This window comes from Corvus moneduloides, chromosome 10 (genome assembly GCF_009650955.1).
Source record: "Corvus moneduloides isolate bCorMon1 chromosome 10, bCorMon1.pri, whole genome shotgun sequence".
Classification (NCBI taxonomy): Eukaryota; Metazoa; Chordata; class Aves; order Passeriformes; family Corvidae; genus Corvus; species Corvus moneduloides.
In genome coordinates this window covers 26,285,683-26,304,119 of record NC_045485.1, presented here as the reverse complement: position 1 = coordinate 26,304,119, position 18,437 = coordinate 26,285,683, and the positions used below count along the sequence as shown (strand labels likewise).

Here is an 18,437-nt window from a genome sequence, read left to right as displayed (position 1 = left end):
AGCGGGTCCCGTTTCTCATCATCGACTCTCCAGGCCTCAAAACCAAACTGAGCACAGGGCTTGGGCTTTGGGGCTTTTCTCACTGGGTTTCTTTCTTATTGCTGTTCTCCCTTTCTTTCTCAGGCAGGAGTTTTAGGTATTGATTTGGCTGAGGGCACGGCCCCGAGCAGGGATTCCCCTCATTTTGCCTGCATTAGATCAAATTCGATTTTACAGAGACCCGGAACGGTCCTTATTTTTCTCTGGAGGATAATTCCAACAAGAGCAAGTTCTGGTTGAAATACAGGCAGCAGAATTACATTTTCTTGTGGAAAATCATACAGCTGCTAACACTTCGAAAAACTTAACAGTTATAGATTATATTTATGGTATTTATTATATTTATTATACTGGGGGGCCCTGGCACAGGGTGCCCAGAGAGGCTGTGGCTGCCCCTGGATCCCTGGAAGTATCCAAGGCCAGGCTGGACGGGGCTTGGAGCAGCCTGGGATAGTGGAAGGTGGAATTGGATGAGCTTTAATATCCCTTCCAACCCAAAGCATTCCATGATTTTATGTTTCTTTGGAATAAACACAAAGGAACATCACAGCCCAGCCCACAGATTTAGAATTATTCCCATTCCATTCAAGCACTGCTTCCCATTCCTCTGGGAATGCACTTGCCCCAAGCTGCTCAAGGAGTAATTATCTTATTTTAATATATTATAATATGTAAAATATTCTGTTCTGATATTATTAATATAAATATTAATTATCAAGATTCAGGCTAAACCTGGTCAAGTAGAGGATGCTTTGAGATGGAGGAGGAGAAGATGGATTCCTTCTTCCATTAGGAAAAAAAATTCACTCACCGGAATTAAAAGCCCCAGAATCCCAGAATGGTTTGGGTTGGAAGGGACCTTAAATCCCATCCCATGGGCAGAGACCTCTCCCACTATCCCAGGCTGCTCCAAACCCATCCAGCCTGGCCTTGGACACTTCCAGGGATGCAGGGGCAGCCAGCACAGCAAGGATTATAGGAGAGATATATAGGATATCATTAGGATATATCCCAATTTATCAGCAGCTTAAACCCAAATCCCACCCCAGTGCTGATCCCGCTGGGAAACCTCGTGTCCTGCTGGGAGCAGGGCCTGAGAGCCGGGCAGGGAAACCTGGAAAGCCAAAGTGGTGCCTTTCAGGAACACCCCTCAGCACATCCCAAAATTCTCTTTCGCTTTTGGCTCCCGGAAGACGCGGCTCCTACACGAGCTGGAAACCACAGCCCGCAGTGAAATGACGGGGCAGAAGTGAAAAACGCCCAGAGAAATTGGAAAATGATGCACTGCTGGGATCGGGGCAAAAAGAAGTCTCAGGACACGCCACAGGCTTCTTATAGGAAACAGAGAAAATAAAAAGAATCTGAAAATGCAATATAAGACTCTTGATTCATCCTGCTCCCTCCCAGTTTCACAGCAAAAATCCCAGTGACTTCATGGCAGCCCCAATGCACAGAAAGGTTTTCTGCAGCCTTCTGGGTCCGGCTGAGAATGGCCACGAACAATAGGAGCCAATACTGAAATATTGGTTAATTATTCCAAATATTTCAGCAGAATCAAATATCCAGGCAGGTTTTCACAAATATTCATGAATGAAACGTTGTCACTATAGAATCAGAGGATCATGGAATGGTTTAGGTTGGGAAAGATCTCAAAGGTCACTGAGTGCAACCATCCCCAGCACTGCCACGTCCACAGGGCTGTTCAATCCCTCCACCACCGCCCTGGACAGCCTATTCCAGCGCTTTCCATGAAGGAATTTTCTCTAATATCCAATCTAAAGCTCCTCTGGTGCAACCTGAGGCTGTTTCCTCTTGTCCTGGTGCTTGTTCTTTGAGAAGAGAGCAGGATAAAAATGGAAATGGAAAAGCTGGAGAGAAATGATTTACACGGGATGGAGTGACAGAACAAAGAGGGAATGGCTTCAAATTCAGGAGGTTTAGATGGGATATTGGGCAGGAATTGTTCCCTGGGAGGGTGGGGAGGCCCTGGCACAGGGTGCCCAGAGCAGCTGGGGCTGCCCCTGGATCCCTGGCAGTGCCCAAGGCCAGGTTGGAAACAGGGGCTTGGAGCAGCCTGAGGCAGTGGAAGGTGTCCCTGCCCATGGGAATGAGATTATCTTTAAGGCCCCTTCGAACCCAAACCATTCCGCGCTTTCGTGATTCCGCTAAACTTCTCCACGTGCCGCGCGCGGACTCCCAGCCAACCCCATTTTCCTGTCAGCTCTGTGCTCCGAGGGAAGGAGCTCCGGCTGTGCCCCGCACATCCCCGCCCTGCGAGCCCCGCCGGGATTCCCGGCCCCGCCGCTCTCGGGATGAGCGCGGCTCTCCGCGGCCGGGGGGCGGAGGAGAAGCGCACGGGGGAACTCCCGCTCGTCCGGCGCCCCTATAAGAGCTGTCCCTGGCGTGGTGCGACGGCAGCGGGATGGAGCGGAGCGGCAGCAGCGGGAGAAGCACCGGGAGCGGCACCGGGAGCGGCACCGGGAGCGGCACCGGGAGCGGCACCGGGAGCGGGCGGGCAGCGCCGCCTGGCGGGGCCGCACGGGCGTTGCTGTGCCTGGCGCTGCTCCTGCCCCTGCTCGTGTCCAGCCCGGCCCGGGCACTGCCCACCCCGGCCCGGGCACTGCCCACCCCGGCCCGCCACCGCCAGCCCTCCGCCGAGCGCCTCAGCCGCTCCCGGGACCTGCTGGAGGCTGCCAACGCCTCCCTGCACCGGCTGAAGGTCTGCAGGGAACGGGACGGGAGCGGGAGGATGCGGGAGGGCCGGGATGGGGCAGCGGGGGCACCCAGGAGGGCAGGGATGGGGTAGTGAGAGGATGCAAGAGGGCGGTGATGGAGCAGTGGTAGGAGCCAGGAGGGTGGGGATGGTACCAAGCCAGGCAGTGCTGGGGTAGTTATTGTACCCAGGACGTCAGTGGTGGTCCCCAGGCAGCGCTGAAGGCACCAGCTGGGCACCCAGGGGCTGCTGAGAGTACCCAGGAAGGCAGGGATGGAGCAGTGGAAGTACCCAGGAGGGCAGGGATGGAGCAGTGGAAGTACCCAGGAGGGCAGGGATGGAGCAGTGGAAGTACCCAGGAGGGCAGGGATGGGGCAGTGGTGCTACCAAGCCAGGAAATGCTGGAGCAGTTTCGGTCCCCGGGAGGGCAGTTTCGGTCCCCGGGAGGGCAGTTTCGGTCCCCGGGAGGGCAGTTTCGGCCCCCGGGCAGTCCCCAGGAGGTGCTGAAGGCACCAGCTGGGCACCCAGAGGCTGCTGAGGGTACCGGCAGGGTGGACGCTCCCTGGAGCCTCCCTTCAAGTCTCCATCCCTGTCCCTGCTTTCATGCTGCCCTGATCAGCCCTTTAGGACTGATTTGCTCAGGTCTCTTTCTTTTCCTATTTTTTTGCTAAAAGTTTTACTAAAATTCCCTGCTGTTTTCACACCCTTCATCTCAGAGGATCCCAAAAGCCCCAGCACCAGACAGGTGCTGTTCCCCACCCCGTATTTGCTATTTTTCTCTTTCTAAGAGATCCTTTCCATTTGAAACTCTACTGCCATAAAGTTCTCCCTAAATTCCGCGTCTGACAGAATCATTTAAAGCCATGGAGGCAGAGCAATTCGCAATAAAACATAAAACAAACTGGTGCAAAACCTGGGATTATTCCCAATCTATTTCCTGTATTTCATATTTAACCACAGTCCTCACAGAGCCTCATTCCTGGGATTCATCTGAGCACAGACAGCTGAGATACATCAAATTATTCTGTGTATTTACAGATATATATATATAAATATATAAACTGTATCATGAGGCTGTCAGTGACCCTTTTTTATTCCCTCTTCCCCACAGGAACTCGGCACCCTGGGATTCGAGTGCACCCTTGAAGAGGTGGATCTGGAGGACATCACGGAGAACCAAATGAACACAATCAAAGCCTGCACAGCTGAGGATCCAGGGGTAAACCAGCGAGAAATAGAGAGAAATCGAGAGAAAACGTCACTTTTACCTCCTAGTTTCATGCAATACGTAATCCACACCTCCATTAAATCACAAATCCTATTTCTCGTTTAATTTGCAGCCTGGAAACTGCCCAGCCCTGGAAAGATCAACTTTTGATAAGGTAAATGCAATTTCCCCACAAAATCCCTTCTTTTGGCTCGTTGTGCGTTTCAATGAGCAGCACATTCCCACATTTCCTAACAATTCCCTTTTTCCCAGGGCAAATGCCTGCAGGGCATCTCTGAGGACCTCAGAGCCTACAGGGCACAGCTGAGGAACCTCAACGACCTCCAGCTCCTGGTGACTCTCGATGGGATGATGGAGGTGAGGATTCCCGCCTGGATTTACCCAAAAATTCAGGAAATAGGGAATAAAAAGCTCCATTTCTCCTCCAAATATTGAGATATAACAGACCTGCTGCACTGGATGTGACACAGGCTGGACTAAAGGTTGATAAATACTTCGAATTTTAGCCTCAGTCTATAAATTCTATCACGAAATATTTCAAGATTTGCCTCATTCATGATAACATTCAGTATTTCAAATTTTACCCTCAGTCTATTCATGATAAATTAAATATTTCAAATTTTACCCTCAGATTATTAATGCAATCATTAAATAATTGAAAATTTACCCTATTAATGATAACACTAAATACTTCCAATTTCACCCTCACTCTATTCATAATAAATATTTCAAATTTTAGTCTATTCATGATAACATTAAATACTTCAAATTTTACCCTCAGGCTATTAATGCTATCATGAAATATTTCAAATTTTACCTTCATAATATCATCAAAAACTTCTGATTTTACCCTCAGTCTACTCACACAATCATTAAATATTTCAAATTTTAACCTTCATAATGATAAGATTAAATACTTCAAATTTTACCCTTAGGCTATTAATGCTAACACGAAATATTTCAAAATTTACCTTAATAATGATATCATTCAACACTTCAAATTTTCCCTTATTAATGCCATCATTAAATATTTCAAAATTTACCTATTAATGCTATCATTTAGCACTCCAAATTTTACCCCCAGCCCATTAATGCTAACATTAAGTATTTAAGACTTTATCCTATTAAAGTTCAATTCAATATTTCCAATTTTACCCTCTCTCTACTCAGGATAAATTCAATGCTTCAACATTTACCTTCTTAATGATCAATTCAATATTTCCAATTTTACCCTCTCTCTACTCAGGATAAATTCAATGCTTCAACATTTACCTTCTTAATGATCAATTCAGCATTTCCAATTTTTCCCCTCGTTCTATTCACCACCAATTAAACATCCCCAATTTTTCCCTCAACGCCTCCTTACTTCCCGCTTTTGCCATTCATCCCTGAGGGGGTAAAACTCCAAGGGGGTTTTTTGGTTTAGACATTTTCTGGACTGGCTGTGACCCTTTTCCTTGTGCAGGCCCTGGGCAGCAGCACTGGGAAGGTTCCGGAGGCGCTGGCAGGATTGGGACCGGGATTGGAACCAGGATTGGGATCAGGATTGGGATCGGGATTGGGATCGGCCCCGTTCCCGGACAGGCTGAGGCTCTGCAGTGTCCTCCAGGCTTTCCGCATCCGCAGCGTCACCATCAGCAGGATGCTGAGCTTCCTGAGCTCCCTCTGAATCCCAGGAATCCACCCAGAAGCCAAGGAGATCCTGGAGGAAAAACAGTGGGATCAACACCCACCGGCTTCCAAAGGAATTCTGAATTTCCCAGAGTTCGTTTTTAGGGAGTTGTGCCTTTTAAACCATGATAGATTCCCAGATTTTTGGAACTTAAGCTCCATCCGAGCACCAAAATGTTCCTAACTCTAACTTATCCACATTTATCCAGCTGATTTCTCAGGAATTGAGAGAATTGAGACCTATTCATGATAATCCATTTCCTCGGGGGTGCATTCCAACTCAGGATATTCTACCCCATGATTTATTTATGATGATATTCCATTCTATACCATGATTTATGATATTCCATTCTATTCCATGATTTATGATGATATCCCATGATTTATTTATGATTTTCTGTTCTATTCCCTGATTTATTTATGATATTCTTTGATTTATTTATGATATTCCTTGATTTATTTATGATGATATTCCTTGATTTATGATGATATTCCTTGATTTATTTATATTCCCTTCTATTCCCTGAGTTATTTATGATGATATTCCATGATTTTTTAATGATATTGTTCTATTCCATGATTTATTTATGATATTCCTTGATTTATTTATGATGATATTCCTTGATTTATTTATATTCCATTCTATTCCCTGATTTATTTATGATATTCCCTGATTTATTTATGATGATATTCCCTATATATTCTATTTATTGCCTAATAAAATCAAACTTTACTCCAAAACCAAGGTGATTTTTTTGTCCCTTGGGATCCAACACGAATCCCTTTAAATACTTTGGATATTGCTGGCATGGGAAGGCACATCCCCATAATCAGTGTCTTTTAAAATCCAAGTTTCCATCTTGGATTGGGTTGGACGAGGCTTGGAATAACTTGGGATAGGGAAGGTGTCCCTGCCCATGGCAGGGGTTGGGATGGGATGGGATTTAAGGTCCCTTTCATCCCAAAAAACCCCTTTGACCCCTTTGGTGGCACCTCCAGCTTTTCCAGGTTCTGAGGAACAAGTTTCATCCTCTCTTCCCAGTTCTCCTCTCTTCCCAGGACATCAACAACTTCCCAACATTTCATCCAACTAAAACAAAAAATCAAAAATCAGATGGAAATAATGGAAATTTTTCCTGTTTTAATCTTTCTTTTTTAAAAGTATGTTTTCCTTTCCCAAACATACACAGAGGAAGATGATCCCAAGTATCCCACGGCCTTAAAAACAAGACAATCCTTGATCTGCTTCCTCCTCTCTTCTGCAAATACCATTTTCCCCCAATTTTTTTCTGATCCTGTAGCACAGGGATTTGGGCTCCTCCCATTTTCAGCACCTAAATTCTAGTCAAGTTCCGATAAATCAAGTAAAAAAAAGAAGTATAAAAAGTTGCTCATACAAAAAAGAATTATACAACGTAAAAAATGGAGACAAACTATACAGAAAAGAGGGGAGAAGAAATTCCAGGGGGAAATTCCGAGCTGCCTGGAGTTCAGAGTGGTGTTCCCCTTCTTTGGAAATTTTAGGAAACAGAAGCATAGCTTAACAAGGACTGAATGTACAGGATATGCACAATAATTCCACATATACAGTGATTATCCAAAGGAATTTGTGGCAAGTTTAGGATCATTCTTCCCTGATCCACGAGAAATCTGATGCACCTCACGATTCTGGCAGTTCCGTGTTTTTTGGAAGGGGATGAAAGTTTCCAGGGTGATTTTTCTCCCTGTTTTTCCCTGATGGAAACAAAAACCTTTCCCAAGTGATGAAAAAGACAAATTGGTTTTTTCCAGTGTTCATGTCTTTCCCTGTGGGTGAAGCCCGGAATTCCAGGATCCACCTCTCCTGAAGGTCTTGGAAGTGGCTTCTATCCACACAAAATTCCATTCACGTTTCCCTGGAGGATCCTGCCTGAGTGGTGATGCCCTGAACCTCCCTGAATCCCAGCAGGATTCCAGAGGAGCAGAATGGTTGGATTGGGAAGCTCCCTCCCTCCTCCTCCTTCAGCTGGCTCAGCTCTGAGCCGAGAAACCTGAGGGAAGGAAAAAACACACCTGGATTATGGGATGTCTGGAAGTGCCTGCAAGACCCAAGTGGAGAAAGAAATTGAATTTAAAAATATTCAAGTTGAGAAATAAATGTATTAAACCCCCCGAGGCAGCACGAGGCTGTGGCGCAGAGTCTGGGAGGGAGAGCTCTCCACCTTTGCCAGCCAGGTTGTTTCCAGGGAGAATGAGCCATGGAATCAGGTTGGAAAAGCCCTCTAAGACCATCCAGTCCAACCATGCCCCCACTCCATCCCAAGGCCACCACCACCCCACGTCCCCAGGAGCCACACGTCTGCTCGAGCCCTCCAGGGTGGTGACTGTGCCCAGCCCTTTCCATGAAGAAATTTTTCCCAATATCCAATCTAACCCTCCCCAGGCACAACCTGAGGAGTTTTGTCCCACGTTTCCTTTTGTCCTGAGTTAAGGAATTAAGATCAAAGTTTTGCTGTTGCAAAAAAACCCCCACATTTAATTTTTCAGGACAATTGCTCTTGGCTGGCTGAGTCCATAAAATTATGGAATGGTTTGAGTGGAAAGGACCTTAAAGGTCATTTAATTCCAACCCCTGCCATGGACAGGGATAATTCCCAGCTCCCTGAATAATTTGGATTTGCAGAAGGCAAACTGAACACAAGAGCTCCACAGAAAGGAGGGGGAGCTCCCTTGGGAAATCCATTCCCACAAGAGATGGAACCACCAAGTCATCCAGCAGGGAAGGTGTTAATCAACCTTTCCTGAAATAAAGACCCAAGCAGCTCTTCTTGGGAATCCCAGGAACCAGTCTGGACACCCAGGTCATGCTGAGTGCTCTCCATCCTCAGGGCAAAACTATTCCTCATTTTGTATCCATTTCCGAAGGGAAGGATCAACCATCCCAAAACATCAAGTCACTGCTGAAAGCAGAAGGGACACAATTTTGACCTCCATAATAAACCACGCACTGGGGATTTGTAAATTCCCTGATGGGAATTCCCAAAGTCCAGCTGAGCCAGGGATGGATTCAGTAACCAGGGAGCTGATACCTTGCAGCGTCTGCAGGATCTCGTAGGTCGCTTTTTCCCCGAGGCTTCTCTGCAAAGCCTCTGCAGATCCATTGCCCTGCTCCCTGTCTCTCCACTTCCTCAGCACCAGGAATTTCTGCATGTTCACGTCCTTCTCCATGGCCTGGATGTTCTCGATGTCCTTCATCTCCATCTGGAGACACTCAATGGCGACCTCCCTCCAGTGCCGGTCCAGGAGCTTGGCGATCGCCAGCAGCTGTTGGTCCGTTAAGCTTTTTGTGCCCGTTCCATCTGAAAAACATTGGATTTTCCCCAATATCCAACCCCAACCTTCTCTGCTGCAACCTGAGGCCGTTCCCTCTCCTCCTGTCCCTGTTCCCTGGGAGCAGAGCCCGACCCCCCCGGCTGCCCCCTCCTGTCAGGGACTTGTGCAGAGCCACAAGGTCCCCCCTGAGCCTCCTTTGCTCCAGCCTGAGCCCCTTCCCAGCTCCCTCAGCTGCTCCAGCCCCTTTCCCAACCCCATTCCCTTCCCTGCACATGCCCCAGCCCTTCCACGTCCTTGGGAGAGTCCCAAAACCGCCCCCAGGGCTGGAGGAGCCTCAGCAGTGCCAGCACAGGGGACGGGCACTGCCCTGGGTCTGTGGGCATTGCTGGGACCTCCTTGGCCACCCCTGGCTCATGTCCAGGCCCTGCCAACCACCAGCCCCAGCTCCTTTTCCAGCAGACACCTTTCCAGCTGCTCTCCCCCAAGCCTGGACCATTCCAGAGGGAAAAGTCTTTTAAAAAGTGAGCTGGGTTTCAACTCCCAGGACACAAAACAACCCCAACCAGGCTCTTCCCAAGGCCACAGCGAGGCCCCACCTGCAGTGCCACCAGTCTTCTGCTTTTTGCTGTGGAGCCCCTCTTCCTCCAGGATGCTGAGGGCTGGCTTCCGCTTCTTCACACCTGGGAAGGGATCAGAGGCGCTGTCACTTGTGTCACCTCTCCCCAGAGGCAGAGAGGGGTGCAAGGAACAAACCACCCCAACCCCAAGTTCTCTGCAAAGTCACTCACTGGCTGTGCTCCTCCTCTGCTCGTTCTTGTTCTGGTCATAATGGATCCAATCCCCTGGGAAAGGTCACAGGAGACAAAGGTGAGGGAGGAATTCCCAGTGCTGGGCCCCACCTCCAGGAATTCCCAGGCACAAAGCAAAGCTGTTGGGTGGATTCCAACCCCTGAGGTTTGACAGAACGAGATTTTTCCCCTTTTATTCAACGTGCTGCAGCAGGCCCAAATAGGCCAGAGAGATTGCAAGTTATAATGCAAAATATGCCATTTCATATTATACGATACAATTCTATGGATAATACATGGAATAATATGTTACAACACAGAATAATAGGCAGGGGGGTTGGAACTAAATGGTCTTTAAGGTCCCTTCCAAAAACAAACATTCTATGACCAGCAGCTCTGCTGGGAGGAAAGGCTGGGAGAGCTGGGATTGTTCAGCCTGGAGAGGAGAAGCTGCAGGGTGACCTAACTGGAGCCTCCCAGTGCCTGAAGGAGCTACAGGAAAGATGGAAAGAAACAACTTACAAGGGATGGAGGGACAGGACACAGGGAATGGCTTCCCAGTGCCAGAGGGCAGGGCTGGATGGGAGATTGGGCAGGAATTGTTCCCTGGGAGGGTGGGCAGGCCCTGGCACAGGGTGCCCAGAGCAGCTGGGGCTGCCCCTGGATCCCTGGCAGTGCCCAAGGCCAGGCTGGACACTGGGGCTGGAGCAGCCTGGGACAGTGGAAGGGGTCCCTGGGGGTGGAACTGGATGATCTTTAAGGTCTGTCCCATCCCAGACCACTCCCTGGTTCCCAAGGACTCACTCTCTCGGAGTTTGGCTTTCCAGACGGTCTCATCCGAGTCCTGCTCCACCAGGGACATGGTGAAGTCATCAGGCTTCTCCAAGTACACTTCAAAGTAACTCTTCAGCTTCAAGAGTGATCCATCAACAAATTCAATCTCCTACACAACAGAAATATATCAAAAATAAATATTTCTCTAAGATAAACTAAAGAGAAGGCAACTGGCTGTTGGGACAGATCCGAGCCTAACTCCCATCTCCCAGAGTTTTGCTGTTGACTTCAGCATCAGGATTTCATCCCAAAATTTTAGGGCTCTAAGAGGCAAATGGCTCCTTTTTGTGCCACATTTCCAGGGCAGCTGCAATGCAGGAAGCAAGGGTGAGTGTAAGGGACTCACCTCAGGAGTTATTTCAGCTTCTGGCTCACAGATCAATCTGTACTTCTTTCCTTCCTGCAGTAATTTTTGGCACACGGCGGGCTTGTCAATTTTAACAAATTTCTTATTTGAGTGCTTCACAGCTTTTGAGATGTCCTAAAATTTAAAAAATACCACTTCAAGGTTAATATTTCAAGGTTACTCATTCCAGTAGATGAAATAACATTTAAAACCTGTGTTCATGTGGCTGCCTGGGCTGTTCTCTGGCCCCAGCTCTACAGCACAGCCACGACCCCAAACTTTCCAGAAAGCTGTGGAATAACCACACTCAAAAAGCATCACCAAACCTCTCCAGCTGTTGTGCCATGGGGGTGAAATGAGATAAGAGAGTTTGCAACCCCAATAAAAGGCAGGGTTTTGTCACTCTCCTTACTGTAATAGGGTAAATTCAAGTCCTGCTCCTGCCAGAGCTCCTGAATGACCTCACAAACCCAATTTCCTAATTATAACCCATTGCAGGGCAATGCAAGGAACTTTCTAGAGCTGTAATTTTATCCAGGGTTAGTTCCATGGCCTCTCTTTTCTCTGCAGACAGGCTCTGTTCTCCTCTGAGGTTATTGCCAACGTGGTCCTTGGCAGCAGGAAAGTTGGTGGCACCTGGATGAATTCATTGTCAGCTGCTTTCCCAAATTCCCAAATTTTCACTGGGGACTCTGCCACTGCCCTGGACAGCCTGTTCCAGTGCTTGACCAGCCTTTTCCTGAAGGAATTTTCCCTAATGTCCAATCTAAACCTCCTCTGGTACAACTTGAGGCTGCTTCCTCTTGTCCTGTCGCTTATTCCTTGGGAGAAGAGACCAGGACAAAGAACGGAAATGGAAAAGCTGGAGAGAGACCATTTACACAGGATGGAGTGACAGAAAAAAGGGGGAATGGCCTCAGATTCAAACATTGTAGGTCTAGATTGGATATTGGGAAGGAATCCTTCCCTGGGAGGGTGGGCAGGCCCTGGCACAGGGTGCCCAGAGCAGCTGGGGCTGCCCCTGGATCCCTGGCAGTGCCCAGGGCCAGGCTGGACATTGGGGCTGGGAGCAGCCTGGGACAGTGGAAGGTGTCCCTGTCCATGGCAGAAGGTAGAAAGAGATGGGATTTAAGGTCCATTCCCACACAAAGCACACCAGGATTCCCAACCCCACCCTCCCCAGGCCCAGCTCCCAGCCCGGGCCGTACCTTTATGAAGGAGTCGTTGTTGGTGGCCACGTAGACCCAGAAGGACAGGGAGGGGTGCTCATCGATGGCTTTGTAGAGGATGACGGCCCCGTGGTACTGCAGGGGCTGCTGGCTCTGGATCAGGGGTCCCACGGGGGACAGGGAGCTCACCACCCACTTGACGTGCGACGCCGAGAACTCGGCCGAGGGCTCGATGGCCGCGCCCCCGCTCTTGATGTGCAGCACCTTGAAGGCCACGCCAGCGCCGTGATCTGGGGGGAACATCCCGGGGCTCAGCACTTCCAGAGCATCCCCAGGCACCATCCCCAGCCCCTGGCCCCACACTCACCCCCCAGGCAGAGGCAGTGCGGGAACTGGATGGAGCTGAGCGCGCCGGGCGCGTCGCAGCGCACGTCGAACAGGGGCCCGCCCACGATCCAGGGCTTTTCCACCAGCTGGGCGTACTTGCTCCAGGATAACAGGGAATACGTGATCCTGGCGGCGCCTGTCACCTCGAAAATGAGCCCAGTGATGCTGCACTGGAAGGAGCCCTCTGCATCCAGCAGCGCCCTGCAAGGGACATCCGGCACTCGGCAAAAATACCGGGAGCTGCGGGGTAACGGAGCAGCTCCCTCCCGCTTTATCTCAGCGGCCACAGTGTGCTCCTCTCTCTGGGTCTGAGCCGTCACTGGGCTGGTAAAAACCACTGAGGGCCCACCCAGCCTATGCAAAACAGCTGGAAATGAGCATTTTGCATAAAACTTCCTGCACCGGGAGCTGCTCTCACGGGAAGGGCTCAGCGTCAGAGCCAACATTTTCCATGGATAACAACAGCAGCCAGCGTGGAGAACAGCAAGGGATACATGGACATCCCACAGTGACAATTCCAAGGCAGACACAGGGAGAACAGCGCTGCATCCAAGGGAAAATGCAGGGCTAAAGGGGAGGGTGAAGCAGGGCAAGACCCCTCACGTGCATCCAGGCTGAAACCAGCACATAACAAGGGGCTGGCTGTTAATTATTGCAGCAAGACAAGGCAGCATCCTGGAAAACCCTCCCAAGAGTTCTCTTGGGCCAGGATCTGGAGGCAGCACAGGCTCTAAACTGTGATTTTTAAGGGTTTGGGTGCACCTCCCAGTACAAATCCAGGTGCATTTGTGCAGACAATGAGCTGTTCTCCCACTTCAACCAAAGACTGAAGCACCTTGGTCAGAACAACGTAAACTTAAACCCATTATATTCAAAAAATTCATACATAAATTGTCCTCCAGCAAGTCTCCTGGGGGTCACCTGCTCCTTCTGGTCCTGGAAACAGATTTTTAAAAAATTATCTTAAAAAAGGTGAGAAGAAATTAGGATTACAGATTGCAAATGATCTAATGCAAAAGAAGTGGGTGGCTTTTCCCTCACAAACCTACATTTTCACTCCTGCAGTGCTCACAGGGTGGCAAGCAGCTCCCTCCTGGTGGGAAAAGAGGAAGATGAGCTCAAGAACAGCCAAGTAATTAAAGAGCCAGGAATAAAAAAGGCCTCAGGAGATCTGTTCCTACCTGACTCATTGCAGTGAGGTGGGGATTCCTTCTCCTCCTGTTCTTCCTCTAGGAAAAAGGAGTTTGGAGTAAACACCTCAGTCTCCAGAGGGTTTCTGCTCCCACATTCACCCAGGACAACCCCACAATTTCATTTGCTTAAATTCAGCAAATCCTAAGGAGAACATTCCTGAGAGTCCTTGCAGGCCTTGCACAGTCCGGGGGTGAAGCTGAACATCAGGATACAAATTTGCCAACAGCTCCTAAGTTGCCCAAACTGCCGGAAATTTTCAGAGGAGTTAAAGATTCATCCTCAGGATGAGCCTCATGGTGCCAAGGACAAAGTACAACCCCCGGCATGGAAACTGGGAACAGCATTCCCAGGGAACAACAACCACATTGTCTGCCATGTGTTTGTCCCTAAAATGATTTCGGAGTGCCTGGATTCTCCTACAAGGCCGAATCCTACAGGACAGAATTCCAGCAGAGCTGACACTTCAGGCCAAAGGTTGTGTCCTGAAGGGTGGATTTGGGAGCAGGGGAGTGGCAGAGGCGCCGTGCCAAGAGCCAGGATGAGCTGCTTCCCATCCCACCCTCCCTCCCAGGAAAAAGGGATCCTGGAGGCTGTCCCAGAGCTATCCTGGGACTCCAACACCCTCCTGGGCCGGGAGAGCCAGAGAAGGCCTTGCTGCAGCAAACAGCCTGGCAAACAGCAGCCAGCAGCTGGCTGCCTTCCCAAGCCCTGCTATCCCATCCCGGAGTTGCAGCAGGATTGGAACGGCACCAGGAACACTCCCTGCACGTGGAAGCTCGTGGCCTCCACCCCCCACTTCCTAGGGATGCTCTCCAGCAGCTCCTTTTCCCAGAAGATACAGAAGGGGTGGCTGGAAATCCTTCCTGCCATCCCACAGCACGCCTCGGGTGCCGTTCATCCGAGCTGGCTTCCTCCCGCTGAGCAAGGGCTACCAGGGACAACAAACCACACTCACCCAGCCTGCCTCCATGCCACTCCTCGGCATCTGGGGAGCAAAAACATCGGAATTGTTTAATTATCAGCATTACACAAAAGCACAATAAACTGCTGGCACACAACCCGTGGAAGTGCAAACCCACCAACAGCAAGCGCTTCCTTTCATTCTTTTCCTGTCCATCCTGTTTGGCCAGTTCTGTTGCCAACTTTTGAGGAAATTTATGGCCTCTTGGTGTTTGGACAACTGCTGTGGTGTAAAAATATCCATGGGCATTGTCTCTGCAACATCCATGGGTGTTGTGTCTGGGAGGCGAAAGCAGCACGAGCTGCTGCCCTTCGATCATTGATAGGAAATCCTTGGCTACCAAAAGTTTTATTGGGAAAGCAATCAGAGTTAGCATTCCCTAATAACTGTGAGACTGTTCCCAGGAGAAGCAGCTGCTTTAAACTGAACAGCAGTTTTATATAAGAGATTACAGATCAAACACAATGCTCTGCTCACCTGACTCCTCTTCCGAGCCGCTGCTGGAGCTGCCTTCGGAACTGGCCTCTCCTTAAAAACCACACCCCGTTAGGCACAGGTGGGATGGGAGCGCAGGGATCCATCCACAGGTTGGGATCCATCCACAGGTTGGGATCCATCAGGCCAGCCAGCAGGTTAGATAATGGGACAGAGCAGAAAAAATACTGAGGCAGAGAGAAGCATCAGAGCATCAAATCCCAGCTCCAGGGGAGACTTTGGGGTCACCCAGGCCCTTCTGAAGGGTTTTTAGAACATTTAATTTTCATGTTTTATGCATCCTGGGATTATTTTGGAGCTTCAGCCATGGCACATCCCAGTTAAATGATGGTTTTCCATGGCAGGTGGGAGCAGCCTTGGTGGGAGCTGTGTGTCCCACCAGGCGTGGCTCGTGTGGATGCACCAAATGTGGCTTTAATTAATTATTCTCACAAACGTCAGTTGAACAGAAACCAGCACTGGAAAGTCAAGCATGTGCTTTGGGATGTGGGTGTGGGGGAATTTGGGATGCAGGACCAGCCACACCACCGCAGGAGCGAGGAAATCCCTGAGCCATGGTGTGCTCACCCTCCGGGTGCTCCTCGGCCGATCCCGATCCCGATCCCTCCATGCCGTTGGGTGTCACCTCTGCCAGAGAAAAGCAGGGAATAAAAGCTGGAGAAGGCTCTCGTCAATTTTGTACTCAGAGAAAGGGAATAAACAACAAAAGAACAGGCATTTTAAAAACCAGCACAACCAACCAAAATAATCCATAAACTAAGGGTTTACACCGAGGTTTTTAAAGCCAGTTATAGAATTCCCATTCCCATTCCCAAGGAGGGGCATTTCCCAAAATCCCTGTACCTTTTTCATCCGAGGAGAGGGACTCTGCTCCGCTGGAAGACAAAAGCAGACACACGTGAGCAGCTGTGCCAGCCCTTTCCCACGCTTCCACAGGGGCAGCATTCCCCACTCCCAGCCCGCTGGCATTGCTCCCAGCCTCGGGAATCTGGGAGCTGACTTGGGATGGGGCTTGGTGAGTAAACATCCATCTCCTGCAGCATCACCCCGACCCTGGCTCTCTCCTGGCCCTTCTGGGGACACCTGGCTCTGCTGGACACAATTCCCACCGCCACAAGCTCCTGGTTCCAGCCCCCATTGCTGAGCCCTGGACTCCGTGCCAGGCACCCATTGGATTTGGGTGCAATCCAACCAATCTCCAGCCAGGCAGGAAACTTGGATAAACTCTGGCCTTCAGCCGTGGCAGACAACTCCAGCAGACCCATTTGTGGCAAATTCACACCAACCTCCAGCCTCCATCCACCCTGGAAAGGGGAAATCTGCTGGTTTTATCATTCACAGATCATGATCCTGTTTGGAAACCTTTTCCTGGAGCTCCACAGAGCTCCACAACATCTGTCAGGCAGATCCAGCAAAGAAAAGCTGCCCTGAGGACAGGAATGGCCCTGGGTGCAGTCACCATAAACCAGCAGGTGACATCCAGCTCTCCCACACTGTGGTGGCACCGGGAAATATTCCAGAACCTCCGCCCTGCCAAGGGGCAGCTGGAACAGCAGGCAGGGAAAAAGCACCCAGCCCGCTTTTTTTTTGGAGGTAGGTGAGGGTCACAGGGCCATCCCAGAGATGCTGAGGGATGCTGGGGATGGTGAAGCCAAGATGTGGGAGTTGCTCAGCTCAGGAGGCTGATTTCGGCTATCCTGGATGCTCCTGGAATGAGCGGGCACCACCACGGGGGTCAGAGCCTTGGGGCCACACTGGGACACTCAGACACAAAACTGAAAAATAAATAAATAGATGGGAATGGCAGAGGCAGGAAAATCAATCCCTAACGAGTGAGGATTCCTGAGGAACTCAGGGAAGCGATGCCAGCTGGGGCGTCCTGGCAAAGCACAGCAAAGTGGCTGCACGGGGCTGGAGAAGTTTCTGGGTCAAGGGCAGGAAGAAGTGGGAAAGGTTTTCCCCCACAAGGAATTACACAACAGTTTGCTCTTCCAAACTGTATCTTGTGAAAAAAAAAACAACACAAGAATTATTTATCTGGAGGATTTGGATGAAGTCTGGACCCTCTCCAGGGCCGGCAAGGGAGCCAAGCGATGTTTGAGCAACCCCGCAGCCCTTGCACCAAGTGCTGGCTTGCTAAACTGGGATCGCTTCCCTCCGCGCCGCCTCCAAACCCCTCGCAGCTGCATCTCCCTCCTCCCGCGCTGGCAAACAGCTCCGGCAGCGCACAGGCGCGGGGGGAGAAAGCACAAAAAGAGACAAAAAACCCACCCGGGCAAAGCCCCGGGCATTGTGCAGTTAATTAACTGCAGCCATTAACTGCGGCGGGCAACGGGCGCTGCCGAGCGGAGGAGCCTGGCGGGGCAGCGGTTCCCAGAGCGCGATAACGCGGGGAAGGAGATAAGCACGAGCCTCGCTGCCCGGGCTCGGGGCACCGGGGGGCACCGGGGGGCACCGGGGGCGGTGCAGCGGGGCCGGGGGGTGCGGGGCCGGCGCTGCCTCGCCCGGTGCTTTGTCTGCAGCAGCAGCGGGGGATGCGCGGTGCGGCCGGCGGGGCCCGGAGCCCCCGCTGCAGGTGCACGGCCGGGCACGGGCACCCAAACTGCCCGGGGACGGGGGGGGGGGGGGGGTTGGGGACGGGAGGGAACCTCCGGGCTCGGTGCCCAGGAATGGGGGGTCGGGAGGGGGTGGAGGAGCAGAAGGATGCGGGGATGCAGGTGGGGTGGGGGATGGGAGGATGCGGGGGCGGGGCTGGGGGACAGCGGGAGGGCGCAGGGGGACAGCGGGACGGGCTGGGGGACAGCGGGAGGGCGCAGGGGGTGCATGGGGAGAGCGGGAGGGGACGACAGCGGGGAGAGTGGCGGGGAACGCCGGGCAGCCCCGGGGGCGGCGGGGAGGCTGCAGGAGGATGGCGGGGGACAAGGGGAGCCCCGGCACCCCACGGCCGCTCACCTGTCGGGCTCCTGGGCCGGGCCGGACATCGCGGCGGATCCGCTCGGCGGCACCGCGCGGGAACAGCGCGTGGGGGCGGGGCCGCGCTCGGACCCGCCCCGGACACTCCCCGGAGCTCCGGATCGGCCGCCGCTTTCTCGTCCCCCCCCCCCCCCCCCTCGAACTCGAGGTGCTGTGGGTACATGACACTCCTGCACACACCCTCCCTCGGTACAGGTACAGATAGACACGGTGTGATTCGTAAATACATAGATGATGTTCATTTCTGGGCGCACTGGGTGTTATCTGTTGGGATATTAGTGTTCTATACACATAGGAGATCATTCTGGAATCCTGGAATGGTTTGGG

General features: G+C 51.2%; 2 protein-coding genes across 2 annotated transcripts; one reads left to right on the top strand and one right to left on the bottom strand.

The window, feature by feature from the left end:
• The first annotated feature begins 2,461 nt into the window (after positions 1-2,461).
• On the top strand, positions 2,462-6,105 carry IL12A (interleukin 12A). The gene is made up of 6 exons (XM_032119948.1): positions 2,462-2,758; positions 3,864-3,971; positions 4,093-4,134; positions 4,233-4,337; positions 5,446-5,494; positions 5,525-6,105. Exons 1-6 carry the CDS (start codon positions 2,462-2,464, stop codon positions 5,647-5,649), a joined length of 726 nt encoding a protein of 241 aa, XP_031975839.1. The 3' UTR covers positions 5,650-6,105.
• A 667-nt stretch (positions 6,106-6,772) lies between these two features.
• CARD8 (caspase recruitment domain family member 8) lies at positions 6,773-18,181 on the bottom strand. Its single transcript, XM_032119947.1, has 16 exons — positions 18,090-18,181; positions 15,981-16,012; positions 15,705-15,764; positions 15,120-15,170; positions 14,637-14,666; positions 13,669-13,716; positions 13,537-13,580; positions 13,374-13,423; positions 12,468-12,688; positions 12,140-12,390; positions 10,932-11,066; positions 10,556-10,694; positions 9,752-9,805; positions 9,560-9,643; positions 8,720-8,989; positions 6,773-7,681 (listed from the first exon to the last, which is right to left on the bottom strand). The coding sequence occupies exons 1-16, from the start codon at positions 18,116-18,118 to the stop codon at positions 7,662-7,664; spliced, it is 1,518 nt and encodes a 505-aa protein (XP_031975838.1). The 5' UTR covers positions 18,119-18,181; the 3' UTR covers positions 6,773-7,661.
• Positions 18,182-18,437: the final 256 nt, after the last annotated feature.

Excerpts from the sequence above, each read along its gene's own strand:
- IL12A (XM_032119948.1), top strand. The coding sequence starts at position 2,462 with ATGGAGCGGAGCGGCAGCAGCGGGAGAAGCACCGGGAGCGGCACCGGG. Across the intron at positions 3,972-4,092 it reads GCACAGCTGAGGATCCAGGG|CCTGGAAACTGCCCAGCCCT; the intron begins GTAAACCAGCGA and ends TTTAATTTGCAG. Across the intron at positions 4,338-5,445 it reads CTCTCGATGGGATGATGGAG|GCCCTGGGCAGCAGCACTGG; the intron begins GTGAGGATTCCC and ends TTCCTTGTGCAG.
- CARD8 (XM_032119947.1), bottom strand. The coding sequence starts at position 18,118 with ATGTCCGGCCCGGCCCAGGAGCCCGACAG. Across the intron at positions 13,581-13,668 it reads ACCTCACTGCAATGAGTCAG|GAGGGAGCTGCTTGCCACCC; the intron begins GTAGGAACAGAT and ends TTTTCCCACCAG. Across the intron at positions 9,806-10,555 it reads GAAAGCCAAACTCCGAGAGA|GGGATTGGATCCATTATGAC; the intron begins GTGAGTCCTTGG and ends GACCTTTCCCAG.